The following is a 19,400-nucleotide window of genomic DNA, read 5'->3' as shown; positions in this document are numbered from 1 at the left end:
ACATCAGCATATCATTAGGCCTGCCCACTGGAATTGTTCGCCCCCACTCCGCTGGATCATCTGCCCACGTCAGCAGGGAAACACACCGGTGTAAAACATGTCTTGACAAGTGTGATGTGCAGAAGGCAGGACTTACCCACCAGGATCTTGCTCATATCGCAGGCATCTGAGGAGCAGAAGATGCTGGAGCCCAACAGCAACGGGACCCTGGGGAATGTCCATGGCATGCTGGGTGGATTCTCATGGACATGGCAGCGCACGGAAGTTGGATAGTCATTGTTGATGCTCACAAGGAATGATTGTCAAGGGGGTGGAAGAGGAAGGTCTAGGATCGGCTCGGAGAGGAAGAGGTGTCTGGAGGGGGGGGGATGCGGGTGAAGGTGTTGGGGGCGGAATGAAGGTATCGGGGGGGAGGTTGGGAGGGTGAGTTGGAGAATGAGGGAGGAGGGAGTAACAGGGAAGAAGACGGCAACTGTGAAGTTAGGTGTAAGGGGGGTGGAAGGTGTAAGGGAAGAAGTGCGGAGAGGGGAGAGTATCCAGGGGGAGGAAGGGGTGCAGACTGGGGAAGGAGTCCAGCGGGAAGAAGGAATGCGGAGAGGGGAGGGAGTAAGGGTGGAGGAAGAAGTAAGAGCAGAGGAAGGAGTCAGGAAGGGTTAGGAGTAAGGTTAGAGGAAGAAATGAGGCTGGAGGAAGAGGTAAGGCTGGAGGAAGGAGTCAGGAGGGGGTGGGACTAAGGGTGGCAGATGAGGTAAGGGCAGAGGAAGGGGTCAGGAAGAGGGAGGGACTAAGCTAGGGGGGTGGCAGGACTGGAAGGGGGGGGGGGGGCGGGTGGTGGTGGGAGAGGGGTTCCGGGAGTAAGGGGTGCAAAGGAGTGCGAAGGGGGAAGAGGTGCGAAGGGGGAAGGGGTGTTGAGGTGGGGAGGGAGGGGAATATGCAGGTGAACGTACACGGGGTGGGGTTGGATAGATCCATGTCTGCCTCTTGGGGAGCGAACTGAGGGTGGACGCCGTACAGAGGAAGGGTGAGAATGACCGAGGGTGAAGTGAGTGGGAGGGTGAGGGTTTGACGGTAGCAATAGAAGGGACGGCGAGGGTTGTTGTGGAGACCCGGAGGCAGACACAGAGCCTCAGGGTGGGAAGGAGGAGGTCGGGGAGGTGAATGTAGCTGGGGGTGGGATTTTTGGGAAGGGAATGTGCACGTTCACCTGGACATCCCCAAAGGAAGAGAATTGTAGCTGGTAGGTAACAGAGGGGAAGTGCAAGGTAATGCCAGAGGGGTCAACTGTGATGGGGGAGAGGAAATGGGTAACTGGGGGAAGGGAAAAGACATGGGAGCGCACAATGCAGTGAAACCAGAGCATGCTTGCTAAATCGAAAGTGAAGCAATGGCCATGGTGGGTGAGATCAGGTGCTGCATGGTGGGCGGAGATGCCGGTCAGCTCAGATGGACAACTGAAAGCGAACCCCAGCAGGCAGCATTCAAAATACTCGGGACATTGAGATGGGTGTGAAACAAGAAGGATTCATGTGCGTGTGAGCGTGCTTGCACAAGGCTCCTAAAGGCCCTGCAACACACACACTTTTCCCTCCAGAATCACTCATGGGCCGGTTACTCCCCTGCGGTGAAAGGGGATGAAGTTGAGGGGGTCACAGGCACAGGTCAGAGGGAGAGGACAGCATCTGCGATTCCTCACTGGATGACCCAGGGGTTTCCAGCATCGCTCCTCCTCCCCTCAGGTGCCCAATGGCCCCAGCCTGGCTCCTTGAGGGGAATGAGCACCTGGAGGAACGTCGAGGGATGTCAACTAAAATGTAATAATAGTTTACTGAGATTGCTTGTCTGACCTTAAATGAGACATGGGAATTGTATTAGACCTAGCACAATCAAAACTGATATTTATAAATTCTTTATATACAGTATTAATAATAAAACATAATAAAGATAGTGAGCATGCCATTTCTACCTTGTCAGGTAGCATGTCATCTTAAGTATATGTGAAATATACAATTTGTATATTGCAAATGGTATTTGAATTATAAATGTTTTAAGCAGCCTGCCAACAAAAATGAATTTGAAAAAAAGTAAGCCAATGATACTTGACAAGATAATGGATAGGCACAGCCCAAAGAGGAAAGTCGAACTGACTGAAAATCGTTTGTCCAATTCTATTTAGACGGTCAAAAGAAAATCAGAGGAGACATTAGTATTAACATTGGTCATACCTGTGTAAGCCTTGATTCAGCAGTAAATTGCGGGGCTGTTGCAGCTTCTTCCCTGGTTACAATGCATCCATTCAGAAAAGTGAGTGTGTTTAATTGGCCAATAACTATCGGGCGTAATAACACAGGCTGTTCAAAAATTTGATATGGGTAAAAAGGATGATTAGACTTACTGGAGCTAATTCAGTTATAAGTTTTTTTTAAAAGCAGAACTATATTGACAACTGTATTGTAAAAACATGTAATGAGACAAATGAAATTATGCAACAGAATTAGTATTTAATTAGTGAGCTGTAATTTTCAGATAATGGATCTCTATGCCTGTCTCTACCAGCTGGAAAAGCTGACCAAACACACACAATACCCTATTTGTTGGACTACATGTAGAACATTAGGTTACCCAAATATAAGCTAATATTTTGCTTGTATTTGATGATCATAATGCAATCTGGCCTAGCATGTTACTGATTAATTATTCAAATAAAGCTACAAATATAACTAATGTAAATTTTGCTTTTCCATGTAGCAAAGATTGGGAACTCAGCAAAAGTGAGATCTAAACCCACATCTGTCCGTTTTACAATGCTACGGGTTATGAACCTTCTTTCCAGTAACACCTTTTGAAAATAGGATTAGTTAACGAAGTCAAACATTGAAATAAGATGGTTTCACTATATTCTTAAACACAGTTCATTGTTTGGATTCCGTTAGTTAATCCACCTGTCTTTGAAACTTGTCACAATGTTGAACAGTCATTATATATATCATTTTAATCATGACAATATGATGTGTGGTCACTAAATTATACATACGTTTGTATCAAAGCAGTTGAGGAAAGGGCATAGATAAGAGAAGTTCTAGCTGTCTATAAAAAATAAACAATGTATGGAACTGATTCAAAGCATTGTAAACAGTTGGATCCATGCATTATTTAAACATGCTCTATAAAGAAGATGAAAAAAATTAAGATATAATTTAAATTTAAAATGGTCTGAAATCACATTCTCCTGCTTAAAGTTGTTAATCTTTATGATTTAAACACCAATGCGAAATACCTTTTTCCATGGATTATGACGGAGATCAAGTGTAAGAAGGTCTAATGCATGTTTACAAAGGACTCCTATTTCTTTCTTCATGTACGTTAGTTGATTCCAACTCAAATCCAAATATTTGAGATTTTCCACTCCATTGAAACCTAATGTTATCAACTGGTTGTGGCTAGCATCCAAAAATTCTAGGTAAGGCTGCAGAATTTTAAAACACTAGATTCAGAATCATACAAACAAATTAACACAGTGTTTTCCTTGATTGCAAGAAAGAAACAAGGTTAAGGAATTTAACAATGGAAAAATTAAAATCTCCATTATTACTGGTGCATAATGAATTTTTGTACCAGCACCCAAAGTAACGATTGGCACTGAGAAGATTGTACCATGATACATGTAGGGATGTGCTGTTATCTTCAAAATGAATAAATATCCCTACTTCTCAACAGGAACAACTTGCAACACCTTTAATATAGTAAAACATCCCAAGACACTTCACAGCACCATTTTCAAACAAAATTGACATGGAGCCCCATTAGGACAGATGGCCAGAATGTCATACAGGAGGAGTAAGCAGTAACGAGGTGGTGAGGTTAACAGAAAGAATTGCAGAGTTTGAACCAAGGCAGCTGAGGGCAATGGGCTGCCTAAGAGGTCAGGATTTGAGGAGAATAGAGATCTCCGAAGGTAGTAGGATTGTAGGAGATTACAGCGATAGGATGGAGTGAGACTAGAAACAAGGTTAAGAATTTTAAAATCCATATGTTGCTGGACTGGGAGAAAGCACAGGGTACAGGATTGATCAATGAACAGATCCTGGTTATAGTTAGGATACAGGTAGTAGCATTTTAGATGAAATCAAGTTTATGGAGGGTGTAAGATGGGAGGCCAGCTAGCAAAGCATTGAAATTATCACAGCTAGTAGTAACAAAGGTATGGATGAGGTTTTCAGCACAGATAAACTGAGGCCGATGTGGAGACATACCAATTTACAGAGGTTGAAGTGGGCAGTCTTGATGATGGAAGCTTATCTCAGGATCAGTTATAACACCAAGGTTGTGAAGGTCTGGTTAAGCCTTGGAAAGTGGCCAGGGTGAGAGATGGAGTTGGTGGCTAATAGGAGATAAACTAGAGAAAGATGCAAGTTCAGGGGTGACGGGGATGAACTTTAGAAGTCTGATCTAGTGGGTTAGGGGAAAGAAGAGAAAACGCAGAGGCAGCTGAATGGATGATCTCAATCTTAGTGACACAAAAGTCCATGAGCTCCTCACATTTTCTTCAATCAGGCTAAGTATAATAGCGAGTAAATTAATAAAAGCATTAGCACAGAGGCATTAATTAAATTTAATATGTCAAACAAGTTACTAACTAGATTCTAAAAGAGGGAAGAAATTAGTTACATCATGAATGAGCAACTGAGACCTGCTGCAAGAAATTCCTGTACCACGTGGGAACGTCAACACTTCATGTGTCTTGGGGGACCGCATGTGTATGTATTGTCACCAGCTGTTTGAGATTGAGCTTGGGATTTCTGAGCTTGATGGGCAGCTGAAGTCTCTGTGGTGTATCAGGGAGGATGAGAGTTTCCTAAATCATATGTTCTAGGAGGTGGTCACGCCAGTGAGAAATCATGATAGTAGGTGGGTGGCCATTTGGAAGAGTAGGAAGAGAGAGAAAGTGCAGGAGTCTTCACTCTGTGCAGGTGTGTCACTCTCAAACCAGTACTCAGCATTGGAGACTGCAAGGAGTGACGACACCTAAGGCACCAATGGGCAAAGGAATGCACAAGGGCTGCAGCAAAGATTAGAAATGCAGTTGTTTCTAGAGATTCCATACTTAGACCATCATTGTCAGTCCTACATGCTGTGTTGCCTCTCTGATGCCAGGGTAAAGGATATCACAGAAATAATGCAGAATATTCTTCAGGGGCAAGGAGTGATCCAGAAGTTGTGGTACACGTCAGTACCAATGGCATGAGAGAGAGACTTTCAGGAGCTGATGGCAGGTATGGGCAGATGGGGGAGTAGTTAGTGGGGAAGTTAAAAAGTAGGACTTCAAAGGTAGGAATCTCTGGATTAGTCCCAGATCCAAGCGCTGGTGAGGGTAGAAAAAGGAAGGTAGGAAGGATCAAATTCACAGCTTGAGGCATGGTGCAGGAGGAATGGCTTCAGATTCTTGGGATATTGGTCCTAGTTCTGGGACAGGAGTCAACCTATTTGGAAGGGACAGGATGCACCTCAACAGATCTGGGACAAATGTGCTAGTGGCAAGGTTCAATAACATGGTTTGGGAAGGTTTAAACTAAATTGGAAGAGGAGATGGGAACCAACATATAAAAGTAGAAAAGAGGAATGAAGTACATTAAGGAATGAGAATTTTGGATAGTACAAGGGAAGGAAGTATTACCATTTTAGATAGGAGCAGGCGAGAAAGGGCTATGAGGAATACAAAGATAGGTTCACAATGCATGTAGGTAAATGCAAAAGTGTGGTGAATAAGATTGGTGAGTTACAAACATAAATAGCCATGTGGAAATATGATGTGGCAACAATAGAAACATGAGTTAAAAATGGTGAGGACTTGGAGCTTAATATTCAAGGAAACAAGTGCTCAGAAAAGATAGGGAAGGAGAACAGGGAGGTGGGATAGCAGTACAGCTTAGGGAAGACAGAAAATGCTGGAAAAACGCAGCAGGTCTGGCAGCATTGGTAGAGAGAGAAACAGAGTTAACGTTTTGAGTCCGTATGACTTCTTCTGAAGAAGAATCATACGGACTCGAAACATTAGCTCTGTTTCTCTCTCCACAGATGCTGCCAGACCTACTGAGTTTTTCCAGCATTTTCTGTTTTTATTTCAGATTTCCTGCATCTGCAGTATTTTGCTTTTATCAGATTAGGGAAAGACTTTGTAGTTTTGGAAAGAGAGGATGTCCTGGAGGAGACAAAGAATCCATTGGGTTAGTATTGGAAAGCAAAAAAGGAATGATCACGCTACTGGGGGTGTTCTTTAGACCTCCAAATAGTGAGAGAGATTGAGGAGCAAATTTACAAGGATATCACAGAGAAAGAAAGCAGAATGTGTTAATTGCAGAATAAGGGGCAGCGATCCCTTGCAGAAACAAGTGACAGATAGCCCTGTTGGAGGTCGGCGGAGGGGGGTGGTTCGGGAGAGGGATAAAAATAAATGAATAAATATCACAGAGATGTAAAAGGACTACAGAGTAATGAAACTGGGGACTTTAATTATCGAAATATTGATTGGGATAATATCAGAGTAAAAGGTAAGGAAGGGGAGGAACTTCCGAAATGTGTTTAGGAGTATTCTTTTGACCAGTATGTTCTTGAGCCAACTAGGAGCTTGTTGGATCTGATGCTGGGGAATGAGATGGACCAAGTATCTGCGGGGGAACACTTGAGTAGGAGTGATCATTATATCATCATATTCAGATTAGTGTTGGAGAAGGGTCAACAAAAGTGGAACTTCTAAAGTGGAAGAGGGCTAATTTTGATGAGATAAGAAGGGATCCAGCCAGGTTTAAATGAAACCAAAGATTGACAGGAAAAACTGTAAACAATGGGTGATCTTTAAGGCAGTGACATTACAAGCTAGCTGCATTCTAGCAAGGGTGGAAGGCAAGGCAACCAAAGTCAGGAGGGAGATTGAGAATATGACGAAACAAAAAAAGAGGTGCATGGTACATGTCAGGTAATTTTTTCAAGTGAGAACCAGGCAAAATAAGTTGAGAAGGGAAGTGAAGAGGAAAAAAACAATTGGTGAAGACAGAATATGAGAATAGAATGGCAGTTAACATATTCTACCGGCATGTAAATAGTGGGTGGTAAGAAGTAGGGGGGGGCCTTTTAGGTGCAAAGAGGGTGTTATATGAGGTGTAGGTAAAGACAAGTACTTAATAAGTACTTTGCATTAGTGTTTACCAAGGAAAAGGATGCCTATAAAATATTGGTAGAAGCACAGATAGTAGAGATAATGGGGTGAAAATTAATATGAAGGATGTATTGGAAAGGCTGGCTATGCGTAGAGTGGATAAGCCACCTGGTCCGGATGGCTTGTATCTCAGATCTCAGGTTGCTAAAGGAAGGAGGAGTGGAGATCGTGGAAGAGTTTGCCATCATCTTCCCCAGATATGGGAAGGTGCCAGGGGATTGGGAATTGTCTTGTTAAAGAAAGGGTGTAAGGACATTCCTAGTAAGTCAGTTTAGCATCAGTGGCGAGTAAGATTTTAGGAAGAATAATCGGGGGAAAAAACTCAAGAGGCACTTGGAGAGGTTTGAGTTAATTAAGGAGAGCCAGCAAAGATTTATAAAAGGTTGATCGTGCTTGACTAATTTAGTTGAACCTGAATTTAATTAACAAATGAAGGGAATGCAATGGATGTTATCCATATGAATTTTAAGAAAATCTTTGACAAAGTACCACGTAAAAAGCTGGTTAACAAATTTGAGACTCATGGAATAGGAAGGTAAACATTGACATGGATAAAAAAATTAGCCTAAGGACAGAAAACAACAAGTTATGGCAAATGAAAGAAAAATGCTGCGGATGCTGGAAATGTGAAATAAAAACAGAAAATACTGGAAAATCTCAGCAGGTCTGGCAGCATCTGTGGAGAGAGAAACAAAGTTAATATTTTGAGTCCATATGACTTCTTCAGAGCTGGAAAGAAGTAGAAATGTGATGGATTTTATGCTGTTTAAGAGGGTGTGGAGCAAGATGGAAGGTCAGGGATAGGTGGCAGCTAAGGAGAGATTGAAAAAGATGTTATGGACACAGATCATGGGATATGGGCATCACTGGCAAGACCAGCATTTGTTGCCCATCCCTTCAACTAAATGCCCTGCTAGGCCATTTCAGAGGGCAGTTAAGACCCACATTTTCTATGGGTGTGGAACTGCCATGGTGGGATTTGAACCCACATCTCCAAATCATTACCCTGCACTTCTAAATTACCAATCCAGTGACATTACTACTACACCACCAACTCCCCTAATGGTAGTGGTAAAGATTAAAGAAGGTGCTGATAGTGGCATGAAGGTAAGAAAGCAGAATGTGTTAATTGCAGAATAAGGGTCAGCGGTCTGTGAAAGCACAACACAGAAACAAGTGACAGATAGCCCTGTTGGAGGTCTGTGGGGCGGGGGGGGGGGGGGGGGGGGGGGGGGGGGGGTGTTTCGGGAGAAGGATAAAAATAAATGAATAAATAAATAAAGATAAATAGAATGGTCTGAAGTTGTCAAACTCTATGTTAAGTCCGGAAGGCTGTAAAGTGCTTAATCGGAAGATCAGGTGCTGTTCCTCCAGTTTGTTTTGGGCTTCACTGGAACATTGCAGCGGGCCAGGGATGGACACGTGGGCATGAGAGCAAGACACCGATGAAATGCCAAGCAACAGGAAGGTCTGGGTCATGCTTGTGGATTAAGCTAAGGTGTTCTGCAAAGTCTGCATTTAGTCTCCCCATTGTAGAGGAGACCACATTGGGAGCAGTAAATGCAGTCGCCCAAACTGAAGGAGGTGCAAGTGAAGCACTGCTTCATCGGAAAGGAGTGTTTAAGGCCTTGGATGGTGAGCAGAGAGGAGGTAAAGAGCAAGATTGCACCTTCTGCGATTGCATGGGAAGGTGCCTTGGGAAGGAGATGAGGAGTTGGGGGTGATGGAGGAGTGGACCAGAGTGTCACGGAGGGTATCGTCCCTATGGAATGCTGACAGGGTGGGTGAGGGGAAAATGTGTTTGATGATGGCATTATGCTGGAGTTGGTGGAAATGGCACAGCATAATCCTTTGAAGCACCGTGTCCGACCCATCTCCAGTACCCTTGCCCTCACCCCTTCCCCTCCCTCCCAGAACCATGATAGGGTCTCTCTTGTCCTTACTTTTCATCCCACCAGCCTCCACAATCAAAGGAACATCCTCCGCCATTTCTGCCAACTCTACCAAACATATCTTCCCCTCAGCCCCCTGTCAGCATTCCTTAGGGATCGTTCCCTATGTGACACCCTGGTTCAGTCCCCCATCACCCCAACTCCTCATCCTCTTCACACAGCTCCTTCCCATGCAATCACAGAAGGTGCAACATCTGCCCCTTTACTTCCTCCCTCCTCACCGTCTAAGACCCCAAACACTCCTTTCAGGTGAAGCAGTGCTTCACTTGCACCTCCTTCAATTTGGTCTACTGCATTCACTGCTCCCACTGCAGTCTCTTCTAAATTGGGGAGACTAAATGCAGACGAGATGACTGCATTGTGAAACACCTTCATTCAGTCTGCAGGCATGACCTAAACCTTCCTGCTGCTTGCCATTTCAACACACCATCTTGCTCTCATGCCCACCTGTCCATCCTTGGCCTGCTGCAATGTTTCAGTGAAGTCCAACGGTATTGGAGGAACAGCACCTCATCTTCCGATTAGGCCCTTTACAGCCTTCCGGGCTCAACATTGAGTTGAACAACTTCAGACCATGAACTCTCTCCTCCATCATTCTTTAATCCAAATGTTTTATTTATTTTTAATTTTTATTTATTTTTACATATGTATTCATTTATTTTTATCCTTCTTCCCCACCCCTTCCCCCAAAGGGTATCTGCTACTTGTTTCTATGTTGTGCTTTCACAGGGTATTGACCCTTATTCTGCAATTAACACATTCTGCTTTCTTACCTTTATTCCACTATGAGCACCTTCTTTAATTTTTACCCTACCATTAACAATCCTTTAGTCTTGTGTTCATGACATCTTTGTCAATCTCTCCTTAGCTCTCACCTATCCCTGACCTTCTATCTTGCTCCACCTGCTCCATCCCTCTTAAACAGTATAAAATCCATCACATTTTTACTTCTTGAGTTGTGGTAAATGGTTGATTTTCAGACTGGAGGATAGTTGAGAGTGGCACCCAAAGGGTCAGTGCTAAGGCTTCTCTTTTTTTGATATATATAGATGTATTGGATATTGGTGTACAAAGTAAAATTTCAAAATTTGCTGATATTTGCAAACTTGGAGATGTGGCTGACAACGAGGATGATACCACTTGACTGCAACTGGACATAGTTAGACTAGCAGAATAGGCAGACAAATGGCAGATGGAATAGGGAGAAGCAAATAAATTAAATGGCTTGGTTCTAAAAAAGCGTACCAGGTTAGAGGGACCTGGGGGTTCATGTGCATAAATCTTTGAAGGTGGCAGAACATATTGAGAGAACAGTTAGCAAAGCATATGGGATTTTAGACTTCATAAATAGAGGAAGCAGCTCAAAAGCAAGGAAGTTATGCTAAATCTGTAAAAAAAATCTGATTAGGCCACAATTAGAGGATTGAATCAAATTCTGGTTGCCACACTTTAGGAAAGTGTAAGGGTCCTTCAGAGGGTGCAGAGGAGATATTCCAGAATAGTTTGAGGGATGAGGGATTTTAGCTACCTTGTTAACTTGAAGAAGTTGGGCTTCTTCTTGGAGCAAAAAGGAGGTTGAGGGAAGATTTCAGAGAGGTGCACAAGATTATGACAGTTGTAGATAAGGTAGACAGAGAAAAACTATTCCAATTAGCTGATGACACTAAGTGACACTGTATTAAAATTTTGGCCAAGAGATGGAGGGGGAATAAGATGAAGAATGAATGGTAATGACCTGGAACCCACTGCCAATGAGGTAGTGGAAGTGGAGACAATAAATGATTACAAAAGGAAATTGGATAGGTATTTGAGACAAATAAACCTACAGGGTTATGGGGATAGAGTGGGCGATTAGGACTGATTTGATTGCTCTGCAGAGAACCGGGATGGACATGATGAGCCAAATGGCCTCCTACTTTGCTGTAAAGATGACTCTATTATTTGCTGTTGGAGATTAATGTGGGGTAAGCAGGAGAGAGGGCTTTAGGAAGACATTTTGTAGTGGGAAAAGGAAGCCAAGGATTATCTTTGCATTCTGGAATAGTAAGCAATTTCAGCAGAGGAAAGCGGAATTCAGTAGTGCTTTATGTGGTCCAGCTAAGTCTTTTTAATTCTTTCAGAGTCGGTTAGCTAAGTTGCCTGGGCGGCTGGCTTGTGATGCAGAGTGACGCCAACAGAGTGGCTTCATTTCCCATACCAGCTGAGCGGATAATTAAGTTTTAATTTTAAGGCTTACAGGCAATTTGTGTAACAAATTCCTTGTCCTGAGCAAACATTCATCAGCAAAAATCAATGAACTAACTTTTCGCAGAAGTGGATGAATGCTGGAATTTCCCCTAACATTTGTTTTTGTTGATTGAAATATAAAGATAGCTAATCGTAAATGGGGACATTTACCTACAGAGTGACCATCCTTCAAAGGATTCAGTTGAAGTGGAACTCCCAGCGGTTGCATTTAAAAAAAAGACAAACATAAAAACATGATCCAGTTATCAGACTTGTGGTATATCAAATGAAAGCCACTATAGAAAAGTCCAATGTGTACAGAGATGAAGGATGTATTCAGTGCACTAGTCTATTTTGGAAATATGACACTTCCAGGGCATCTGCATGACAGTCTTGGTATAGCCTTGGGTTCTATTATAGAATCAGATTTTTCCACTGATCTGCTTCACAGATCTCATTGGTGCCATCGACTTTGCCGTGATGCAAATTAAATAGGTATAATTTTCCAGAGCCACCAGCAGGAAAATAGATGGAACTAGGAAAGATAAGGATGCCTTCTTCTTGTAGGTTGTAGACTTGCAGAAATGTATGATTTCCCCTCCCCTTTGGGTGTATGGAAGGATTCATAGAGATTGAGAGCTGTCACTGTCACTGGAATAGCAGTATCTGCCATGCAGATTGGCTTCATGGCTACTTCAAACATGCATCAAAGTTCCGGGCTGAAGCAGTCTTCTGAGTGCTCTTGAGGCCACTGGCCTTTGACACATTAAAGTACAATCACCTCAGTTGTTTTACGGAAAATGGTTGATGGTGCAGTACATGTGCCTGGGGAGCAAATTGACCTCCTAAGCATGCCTCCTTTTCTTTCCCCAGAAACCCATGCTTGTAACTTTAAAGTAAAAAGTAAACAATGCACTAGCCCTTACTAAAGTTTTTGTAAGGGAGCCAAACAGAAAGACAAAAACCCTTTCCAAATTACATTGTTCAATTCTGTCACACTGGGATGTCTTTTTTATGCTTTTTAAAATGTTGATTGGTTAACCTCAACAGATGCACTTAAATACAATTTACTTTCTGTACGCAACACAGAGATACATGTACTACCCCCATCAGCATATCATGCTGTTTATTTTAATGCAATATTGAAATCAGCGTCTTATCAGTTTCTGGGCAGTGAGCTGTATGCTGACCAGAAGTGATCGTGAAGTGAAATATGAATAGGGCATCAGAGATGCCAATCTCTGCCATCTGCCATTCTTATAGTTGCCAGGACTGATTTTGCTCCACCACTGCTGGTGTAAAGCAACAGAAGATTTTCCATATTGGTGGCAATACCTTTCAGGCATCAGCCAGCACAGCCATAGTTAATTCCATTCTGAAAATTGTTTAAGCTTGGAAATAGATACATACATATATATATATATATATATATATATATATAAAAAAACTTACTAAAAACTTGTAAATTCTTACCAGATTTGAAAGGTCATCTAACTGCACAAGTTCATTGAAACTGACAGTAAGTTTCTGCAAATTTGTCAGTTTGGAGATACCCTTTAGCTTACTCAGGCTATTTCCGTGCAAGTTCAGAATCTATATTAGGGAAAACATGAAAAATGAACAAAGCACGTTTTAAAGTTAAACCTCTTAGCAAGAATGCATACCTATTTTGCATTTGGTAGATGTTTTCATGAATGACAGATTCCAATATTTTCATATTTCATCTTGAAAGACAGTGCATTTTTTAACATGTGGAATGGAAATTCAGTGACCCCTCTCAAATCATCATTTTAGAAGACAAACTTTCTACTTGACAAGTTTTCATTTCAAATTTTGAAAATAAATCCATACTATTAAAATCAATCCATATTATTTAGAAGTGGGACCAACATCCTTATGGGGAGGTTTGCTAGTGCTGTTGGGGAGGGTTTAAACTAACTTGGCAGGGGGATGGGACTCTGAGAGAAGAAGGAGATGATAGCCAAAATTAGAAGAGAGAGCAAGTGATTCTGGAAGGCATAGAAATTATAGGCCAGTTAAGGCACAAGGGAGTTTGGCAAGGTTGGATGGTATTTATTTTAATGCAAGGAGTCTGACAAATAAGGCAGATGAGTTAAGGGCACAAATTAATCTAGAGACATGGTTGAGAGAGGGGCAGGATTGGCAGCTCAATATTCCAAGATATAGGCTCTTCAGGTGAGACAGGGAAGGAGGTAAAAGAGGAAGGGATATCGCAATATTGATCAAGGAATCAATTACAGCAGTAAGGAGGGATGACATCTTAGAAAGATCCTCAAATAAGCCATTTGGGTAGAACTGAAAAAGAAAAAAGAAGCAATCACATTGCTGGGAGTATACTATAGCCCCCCCGAACAGTCAGAGAGAAAGAGAAGAGGAGATATGTAGGCAAATTTCAGAGAAGTGTAAAAATAATAGTGGGAAATTTCAATTTCCCCAACATTAACTGGGTTAGTCATAGTCTGATAGGTTTAGAGGGAGCGGAATTCTTAAAATGCATCAAGGAGAGTTTTTTAAGACAGTACGCAGAAGGTCCTACAAAAGAGGGGGCAGTCCTAGACTTAATTTTAGGGAATGAAGCCAGGCAAGTGGTAGAGGTATCACTGGGGGAGCATTTTGCAGTTGTGATCGTAACTCCATTAGATTCAAGGTTATTATGGAAAAGGACAAGGATGGGCCAGAAATCAGAATTCTAAATTGGGGGAAGGCTGATTTTAATACGATCAGATATGATTTGGCCAGAGTGGACTGGGAGCAGCTGCTTTTAGGTAAATCTGCACCAGAGTAGTGGGATTCATTCAAGAAGGAAGTAGGGAGAGTACAAGGCCAATATATTCCAGTAAAGACAAAGTTTGGGACCAACAAATCCAGGGAACCCTGGATGTCGAGGGATATACAGGATTGGATAAAGAGAAAAAGGGAGGCTTATGACAGATACCAAGGGCTCAAAACAGCGGAAGCCCTAGAGGAGTTTAGAATGCGTAGGGGGCAACTTAAAAAGGAAATTAGGAGAGCAAAAAGGGGGCATGAAAAAACATTGGCAGGTAAAATAAAGGAAAATCCAAAGTTATTTTACAAGTACATCAAGAGTAAGATGATAACGAGGGAAAGAGTAGGGCCCATTAAGGACCATAGTGGTAATTTGTCTGTGGAGCCAGAAGGCATAGGTAGGGTTCTAAATGAATACTTGGTGTCGGTGTTCACAAGTGAGAGGGATAATGTGCGTATGGAAATCAGGCAGAAGGACTGTGATATAATTGAAGAAATTAGCATAGAAAAGGAGGAGATTCTAAGTGGACTGGCAGGCTTAAAAGTAGATAAATCTCCAGGCCCAGATGAAATGTATCACAGGCCATTGAGTGAGGCAAAGGAGGAGATAGCAATAATTTTCAATACCTCTCTGGCCACAGGAGAGGTGCCAGAGGACTGGAGGACAAGAAGGGAGGAAGGGATAAACCAGGGAACTATAGGACAGTCAGTCTAATCTCAGTGGTGGGGAAACTATTGGAAGCAATTCTGAGGGACAGAATTAATCTGCACTTGGAGAGGCAGGGATTAATCAAGGACAGTCAGCATGGTTTTGTTAAGGGGAGGTCATGTCTGACCAATTTGATTGAATTTTTTGAAGAGGTGACCAGGTGTGTAGATGAGGGCAATGCATTTGACGTATTCTACTTGGACTTCAGCAAGGCTTTTGATAAAGTCCCGCATGGGAGCCTGATAACGAAGGTAAAAGCCCATGGGATCCAAGGCAATTTGGCAAACTAGATCCAAAATTGGCTGAGTGGCAGGAAGCAGAGGGTGAGGGTTGAGGGGTGTTTTTGTGACTGTGTCCAGTGGGATTCCACAGGGATCGGTGTTGGGTCTCTTGCTGTTTGTGGTATTTATAAACAATTTAGACTTGAATGCAGGAGGGCTTATCAGTAAGTTCGCAGATGACACGAAAATTGGTGGGGTAGGAACTAGTGAGGAGAATAGCTTAAATTACAGGAGGATATAGACGGGCTGGTCAGATGGGCTGATCAGTGGCAAATGGAATTTAATCTGGATAAGTGTGAGGTGATGCATTTGGGCAGGACAAACAAGGCATGGGAATACACAATGAATGGTAGGACCCTGGGAAGTACCGAGGATCAGAGGGACTTTGGTGTGCATGCCCACCAGTCCCTTAAGGTAGCAGAACAGGTAGATAAGGTGGTTAAGAAGGCATATGGGATACTTGCCTTTATTAGCCGAGACATAGAATATAAGAGCAGGGAGGTTATGCTGGAACTGTATAAAACGCTGGTTAGGCCACAGCTAGAGTATTGCATGCAGTTCTGGAATCCACATTATAGGAAAGATGTGATTGCACTAGAGAGAGTGCAGAGGAGATTTACCAGGATGTTACCTGGGCTGGAGAGTTTTAGTTATGAGAAGAGATTGGATAGACTGGGGTTTTTTACCCTGGAGCAGAGGAGATTGAGGGGGGACATGACTGAGGTGTATAAAATTATGAGGGGCATAGATAGGGTAGACAGGAAGGAACTTTTCCCCTTGCGGGAGGGATCAATAACCAAGGGGCATAGATTTAAGGTAAGGGGCAGGAGGTTTAGAGGGGATGTGAGGAAGAATTTTTTCACCCAGAGGGTGGTGGGAATCTGGAACTCACTGCCTGAAAGGGTGGTAGAGGCAGAAACCCTCATAATTAAGAAGTATTTGGATGTGCACTTGCGATGCCATGGCATACAAGGCTATGGCATATAAGGCTATGGGCCTAGTGCTGGAAAATGGGATTAGATTAATTAGGTACTTGTTTGACCGGCGCAGACTCGATTGGCCAAAGGGCCTTTTTCTATGCTGTAGACCTCTATGACTCCGCAGCTTATTAACATCCACTCATATATTAAATAAACATATGTTGCTCTTAAATGCAACATGATATTGAGAATAATTAGATTTCCATAGTAGCAGATTAAAAAAGCCAAATTAATGCACATTATCAGGAATGAATAAAAGTATATTACTTAATTTGTAAAAGAAACTTGCACACTTTTCTTCATTTCAGCATGCTCCAGATACTGCAAGAGTAAGTTGCACTATCAAAAGAATATTGTACCCTTAAGAAGTTGTGACATGATATTGGGGATTGGCAAGGGATTTTACCTTTCCAAGCCACAAAAGGGTTCTCACATGATGAAGCATTTATAGAAACTTAAAATCATAGAATGGTTCCAACACAGGAGGTCATTCAGCCCATCGAGTCTGTGCTGGGTCTCTGCAAAAGTATCTCAGCTAGCCCCACTCCCCTACCTCTTCACTATACCCCTTCAAATCCTTTCTCTTCAGATAATTATCTGATTCCCTTTTAAAAGCCATGATTGATTCTGCCTCCACCTTTCTCTGAGGCAGTGCATTGCAGATCCTAACCATTCGCTGCATAAAACAGTTTTCCCTCGTGTCACCTCTGCATAGTTCTTTTGTCAATCACTTTAAATCGATGTCCTCTGGTTCTTGATCTCTCTGAACCATTCTCGTAAATCTTTTCTGCACCCTCTCCAATGCCTTCACATCCTTCCTAAAACGTGATGTCTAGAATTGAATACAATACTCCAGTTGAGGGCAAACTAGTGTTTTATAAGGTTTAGTTCTTTTCCTCATTGTTAATAGGCATACACAAATATTGTTTCTCGACTTTACTGTGTAACTTGAATTGAAGCAAGCAAAGGAACCCAATGGGCCCTTTGTACCATCAAGACTGACAATGCAATAAGTCAGATATGCCCAGGAACCCAAGAGGGAAAGAAAATTCTAGAGTGAGCATCTTCACAGTTGTGCCATAGGGGTACTTCTTAAGCCAATTTGTTGGCAATGGATTATTTAAATATTGGATGAATGCCATACTGACTATGGACCTTTGCCATGTCAGGCTCCATAAGAAATGTGCCTACTTCAGTGGGCATGGACTTGAGTGATCCATCTCCATATATTTTGTTTCAGTTGTGACAAAAATGGGAGTTATTTTGCCATGGTTTATAGGTGTTTGCTCTGTGATGTACTTCTTAGCTAAAAGAATGGTTCTTTGAAGAAATAGACTACCTTCAAAATAGCTTCTGCAATGCATGCCAGTAGATTGGCTGCAACTTCATACTAGCTAATTTGCTTCCATTGATTTTTGTTTCATAAGGTGTAAGAAAGAAACAGGCAATATGATACTAATCTGGATAGCCCTGATACAGACTGCATTGCACTAATCAAATCATCGAAAGTAGAATATTTAGAGCTGCAGAATAATTATTGGGTCTCAAAACAACAAAAAGAAACATTAGCAATCTATCAGGATAACAAGAGAATATAAACCTTATCCTGTTTACAGGTCAAAATGTGACAACTGTGGTAATCCTCTTAAAATACTAGGCAGGGCTGGCTCTTCCACAAGGGACCCATTGGGAGGGTGCAGTAGATTGCATGGTTGCAGGGGAGGGAATAAGAAGGGGAGGATATGTTTCATCATGATGCTTCAGCCATCACGTTGTGGGGCAGGCTTGGTGGACCAGCTGGCCTCTCCCTTAGGGTTGCCAACCCTCCAGGATTGGCCTGGAGTCTCCAGGAATTGAAGATCAATGTCCGGGGCACTGCTATGTGCAACCCTGGAGAAAAATCATCAGGACATTAGAAAAGTTTTTTTGTCATTTTCTTTGAATATTTCTCTTTATCAGATATAAAAATATTGAAAATAGGGAAAAAAGACTGTTTGGCTGACAATCAATCATCATACAATTGGATAATGAGTCTTTTTGCTTTCCAATTGGCATAGGAAAGCAGTATGTCACAAGTGTTGGCTAACTAATGGCCGGAGCATGAGGACAAGTCATGTGATGAAACCTCCAGGAATATATTTAATTACTGTTAACAACCCTACTTTCCCTACCTGTCCATTTTGCATGTTCATATGCTACCTTATAGTGGTTTCCAACTCAGTGGAAGTTCTGATAACTGGAGTTTGAGTTAGGGAAATCATAAAATTAGATCATTACTTTTACTTTGTGATTGTTTCTTACTTTCATAGGAATAATTTTCTTGATTAGGAAGCACAACATTAGGGGATGCTTTGAAGTGTTAGGTGTCAAGGGAAAGATCAGTGTGCATGACCGCTAATGTTTGGAAGCCTCAGAAGTGAAGCATTGTTTCTCTCTTACAAAAGGGTATACAAATGACAGCAGAATGCTACTTTGGTCTGGTTGCGGCAGCTATTTCCATATTATTAGATGCAAAACACCTTACATAATTGTTGTTGAGCCTTGTCATCCAGAAGTTGCTTCATCACTCAAATTGTAGCAACTTAGCTTGGAAACTCCAGTGATGATCCCAGGAGAATGACAATCATATTCAACAAAGAAACAGATACATCTATGAAAAGTATGATGACTCAGTGTATTTGCATCCAGATTTTTGGACTATATCAAGAAAGATAAGGCAAGGTTAAGGTTGTGATTTCAAATCCACCCATGGCAAATTATAAAGTTGAATTCATAAAGCTGGTGACTTCTGTCCTACACTTCAGGGTCAATTTTAATCCCCTTTGATTAGGCCTATCCCACCCCAGCCATGGTATCAGCCAAAACTTGTGCCCAGCTCTAAATTTATGCAGAGAACCGTTCCCTTGTGTCCCTAGCACTCCGGACTGAATTCTTGTTTCCGCCCAACAGCCTTTAGTCCTCCCGGTTTCAGGAGGGTGATTGACTGTGGTTATTTAAAGAAAATCTGGAAGTTAAGATAACAGTGAGGCTGTTTCCTCTTTTGACTTAACTGCTACATTCGAGCAGCCCTTGGTCAATGTACTTGGGTGCTATTTTACCCTTTTGGGCCTCTGGATCTTCCCTAGCTTTCCACTCTCCTGTAATTTTCTGCTGGCTGACATGGGTTTCTTTTCTTTTGCTGGTTAATTCCTTGCTGCCAGCTAACTCGTTTCCAAGGAGGAAATCAATTCCTGCTACTGGTAGCTCAGGGACAAT

General features: G+C 42.3%; 1 protein-coding gene across 1 annotated transcript in view; it reads right to left on the bottom strand.

Annotated features, from left to right (window-relative positions):
* The window catches only part of lrrc9 (leucine rich repeat containing 9), a 185,802-nt gene that overhangs the window by 62,677 nt on the left and 103,725 nt on the right, over positions 1 to 19,400 (bottom strand). Inside the window, exons 16-18 of the mRNA XM_041214204.1 lie at positions 12,862 to 12,981; positions 3,275 to 3,463; positions 2,223 to 2,348 (exon numbers count right to left, since the gene is read on the bottom strand). Coding sequence (XP_041070138.1) covers positions 2,223 to 2,348; positions 3,275 to 3,463; positions 12,862 to 12,981 — 435 coding nt within the window. The remainder of the gene's footprint in view (positions 1 to 2,222; positions 2,349 to 3,274; positions 3,464 to 12,861; positions 12,982 to 19,400) is intronic.

This window comes from Carcharodon carcharias, chromosome 20, assembly GCF_017639515.1.
Source record: "Carcharodon carcharias isolate sCarCar2 chromosome 20, sCarCar2.pri, whole genome shotgun sequence".
NCBI lineage: Eukaryota > Metazoa > Chordata > Chondrichthyes > Lamniformes > Lamnidae > Carcharodon > Carcharodon carcharias.
Note: the sequence above shows the minus strand (reverse complement) of the source record. Positions and strands in the feature narration are given on the sequence as shown.